This window comes from Cariama cristata, unplaced genomic scaffold (assembly GCF_000690535.1).
Source record: "Cariama cristata isolate BGI_N322 unplaced genomic scaffold, ASM69053v1 scaffold41193, whole genome shotgun sequence".
NCBI lineage: Eukaryota > Metazoa > Chordata > Aves > Cariamiformes > Cariamidae > Cariama > Cariama cristata.
The window spans coordinates 21,642-25,850 of record NW_009610971.1 but is presented as its reverse complement, the minus strand read 5'-3'; the positions used below and the strand labels follow the sequence as shown (position 1 = coordinate 25,850).

The 4,209-nt window shown below is 36.8% G+C and overlaps 1 protein-coding gene across 1 annotated transcript in view; it reads right to left on the bottom strand.

Moving 5' to 3' along the window:
• Positions 1 to 2,567: 2,567 nt before the first annotated feature.
• Positions 2,568 to 4,209, bottom strand: part of LOC104160000 (lipase member H-like) — a 19,464-nt gene continuing 17,822 nt past the window's right edge. The window contains exon 10 of the mRNA XM_009698050.1: positions 2,568 to 2,655. Coding sequence (XP_009696352.1) covers positions 2,568 to 2,655 — 88 coding nt within the window. The remainder of the gene's footprint in view (positions 2,656 to 4,209) is intronic.

Genomic DNA, 4,209 nt, shown 5'->3' with positions numbered 1-4,209 from the left:
TATTCCATGCATTTGTAACAGAAAATTTCTAGGAAGTTATCTCAGTCCTCAATTCTGCATATTTTCTTGCTCGTGTCCTATGCTGTACCCCACAACTCAATATATCACAACTGCTTGCGTGGCCACCATTTTGCCAGTATGTTGACATGATAAATAAAGGATGCAGGAGGCTAGTAGTCCATTCTATATGAGTTACGGCTACTGCCTAAAAGCATATACTCGTGCAAGTTCTCCTTTCCAAGGGCTGCATTACCAGAGTTCTATCCTAATTTTGGGAGCAAGTAAATGGCAGAGGATATAGTTCACTGTGCAAATGCCAACCCCAGCAAATGCTGAAAAGGTAGACTTTGGTGTGTCTCTGTCTTTAAAAAGAGTAAGCTGTTAAAAATCAAGCTCATACGGGTAAACAATCCACAAAATAGGGGAAAAAACCACTCATCTGACAACTACATCAATAATAGCTCTGGTAATAAACAAGCACTCAATTCCATTACTGGAAAGAGAAGTATATCTACCCTTTATGCTGCCAAATTAAAGCTAATACAGTTTCATTAATTTTTCCAGATATTAACTTGTAATTGAATATCTAAAGCAAAATGAAAGTTCATAGTCAAGAATCATATTCATACTTCAGTTCTACTCAGCAGGACATAAAAAAAGGACAGGAAAAAAGAAAGCGAGAATATAAAACATAAAAAACATATTAAACATTTTTAAAAACATATAAAAATATAAAACTTCAGACAAGTTGTAGAAAGCCACATTAAAAGAAAGCTTAAGAGGCGATCTGACACATTTCTATGCCTAAACATCTGTGTCACCCATTGAAAGCTTCTAGTTCAAGACATTTGAAATTTACTCTCAGGTCTCTATGTTTTTTTAAAGTGATATAAGAAACAGGTATTTGGAGGCAAGGTGATGAAAGAAAGGAGGCTTAGAGACCTGTGAAGGGAAACGACTGTTGATGAGAGCAAGGCTGGACAAAATCCTACGGAATGAAAACAAGCAGAGTAACAGCAGTTTAAAAAAAAAGGGAGGACAAACACAAAAAAAAGAACCCCTCCATACACATGCATATAAGCAGACGAAAACGTCTTTTTCTATGTATCTCCTAATTACTCCCTCAGAGGAAAGGAACAAAGTAGTATACAACGAAATGATAAAGCTGAATAAGACACCACCTGAGAAAATCTATGGTAATGTAATTACCATTTCTATAGAATAAATAATTTTCTTAAAAAATCAGTCCATGAGCAATTCTGTCCACAGTTCTGTATTTTTTTGGTGTGTCTAGACAAGTAAAAGCACGTGCAATGGCTGGTTCAGAGCTTTGCACATACTGACCAGCACGTTGGAGCTGCCTCTTGCAATAGAAAGGGCAAAGTTATAACTTGCTTTCCCTTCCTTAGGACACTATCCTCCATCTTCCTTCTAACCTAGCTATGGGCTTTCAATAAAACTTACAATTCATAGGTTTTGGACATCCCACTCCATGGACATTCAGATGAAATCGGTTAATAGGTTCAACCAAGTATTGCTGTCAAGAGCAGGGATGACGGTGGCATAGGAAAGAAAGGAAAAGGATAACGTGCCTAGGATGCATTTACACGAGAAACCAGGGTTAAGTAAATAAAACAACCTTCAAGAAGAAAAATACGCCTATCTGTTCTTCAATCTGTACCATCAGGAAAGGCAATTTGGCCTTGGAAAACCTTTTTTTGAACTGGAGGAGGAAATCTTTATGTAGGGCTAACTCCTGCTCACATTCCAATAAGCGAAAAGCTGTCATCAATCTCAACCTGAGCAGCAGCTCTAATTCCAGGAGGCCCAAACAGAAACAAAATGAAAATGTATTTGTTTCATCTTTAAGTTATTCTCTTCAGAACAGCCTTCTCTTTAGAATAGACTTCATATCTGAAACATCGCTGCCCTGTCCCTAGCTTTAATACAAAAAAATCTGAATGATTGCAATAATATTCATCTACGATGAGCATAAAGATAACTGATTTAAATAGCAAATTTACATATGTGCTCACAAATCTTATTGTTTCAGTTCTCAGACTAAGACATTGTATGATGAGAAAATGTGAATTCATTCATCCAACGAACACAGCACAGCAAAACTGCTGTGTATTAGATCTGTAGATCACATGTACAGTGTATTAAATTCACCTAGTAGACAGCTAATTATGTTTCCATGTAAAAGCCATTACAAATAATAAATAATTAAATATATGTATGGCTTGACAAATAATGTGCCAGGATTATGCAGATAATTCATATTTAATTCAGTAGTTGCTTCACTGCTAACAAATAATAATGAATAGACCATTGCATGTTCTCCATCATGATACATTTACTTTATTCAAATTTCCAAAATATGTAGGTATCTGAACTTTCCAATTAATTTCACCCTAAGACACTCAAAGCCAGTAATGCATATTCCCAGGTAGAGTCTTGAAAATAAATCTAGCTTATCTCATTTCCTTTTTCATTGCAGTCTTTATCCTGAGGAATAATGAAAAGTCACTGCTGTAAGAGAAATTAAGTCAGTTGTAGTTCTCTCTTCATGTACCCCTCTCTGGGCAAGGGATAGGTTTGAAGGTCAGTTCCATGTTCTCCATCAGTACAAAATCATATCTGCACAGCTGCAGCCTACAAAAGTAGAAAAAGAAAAATATGTGCACAATAGAAAAAGTTAACGTTAATAGAAAAACACTTTGGTATTTGAATTATTAAACCTCCAGCATTTACCACCTCTCAGAGACAGTACTCACAACAAGCAGAAATGTCTTCTTGTCTAAGTTTACACCCTATTTTATGCAGCACTAGAGTAGTTTTGCCAGACTGTGAACAACAACAACCAGGACATCAGCTGGATGGTGCAAAGTGGCATGAGTAAGAAGTGTATCACATTAGTCTAAAATGAATATGAAGATGCAATATTTCATCCATTAAAGCTATTAATCTGCATTCCAATTAATTCTTTAGAACAGTGGTCCAAGAACAGCCCAATTCCTATTAACACTGGGCCTGAATAATTTATTTGGTGTTCCCTAGGTATGAAAGTTTCTCTGCTTTCATTCCTCAGAGGAAAGTAGAAAACCACATCGTAATATCTTCTAATTACACACGCAATGACAGCATGTGTAAGAAAGTTTTGTGCAAGAGAGTCATTGGTCATCTAAACACCTAGAAAACTCAGAACTGCATAATACTACACAAAAACATACAGAGGTCACAAAGGGAGTCACACACACATGGAATCTTACTTTTTGAGGTCAACATAGATGCTCTGCCTTTTAGGGCTGAGGCAGGTCATAGCTCTGCCCTTCATGCGCTACTATAGATAGACCGTCAGAGCTGGTTTGAACAGACAAATGACTAGCATACCCTCTGATGGCACCTCTAAGGGCACACAAGCTATGACACTTATTTCAAATTATCTTCTATATTGCTCTGAACTCACAGATGTGGCTATACAACACAATCTATGCCAGACTGGGATGTAGTGTACAGCGACACAGCTAAAGGACAAAGCTTGAGAAAGAACATCCCACCAGGCACTTCTGCTCTTGCCCAATAGTGTGAGATTTCCAACCAGTCAAGGCTCCACTTGCCTGTATGTGAAAGGACCGTCGGATTTCTGGTAAGAATTTGAGGCCTTTTAAGGGCCCCACAAAGCTAAGACAGTAGATTTTATGACCAAGAAGATCAAGACAAAATTCTGGTATTCTTTATAACACAAACATAGAATTTCATCCAGTCTTTCATCCACAATTTGTTTTGATTTGAATTTAATGGTTTACTATTATATTATTTTTGTAGAGGGAGAAAAAAAGATAAAAGCACAGAAATTGCCAGCATTTTAAAAGTCCTTACAAGACTGTGAAAGAATTCACAGGACAAATTTCCAACCAGAATAACGTAAGATTATTATATGCATCCATTTCCTGAGTTGACTTTCAATATCTCACGTAACAATACAATGCTGTATTTTGGCACATTTGCAACAGTATTTGCAACACAGCAGCAAAATGTGTTAGCATAGCCAGTTCTCCAACAGCAGTTGTCACCTGGGAAAGGCTCTATCTAACCACTTAGACAAACCATAATGATGAATACTAGAAACAAAAACATATGGTTTCCAACATATTGTATCTCATTTGAAGTGGAATCCATCTAAGCTTGAGATTATTGAGTACCAGG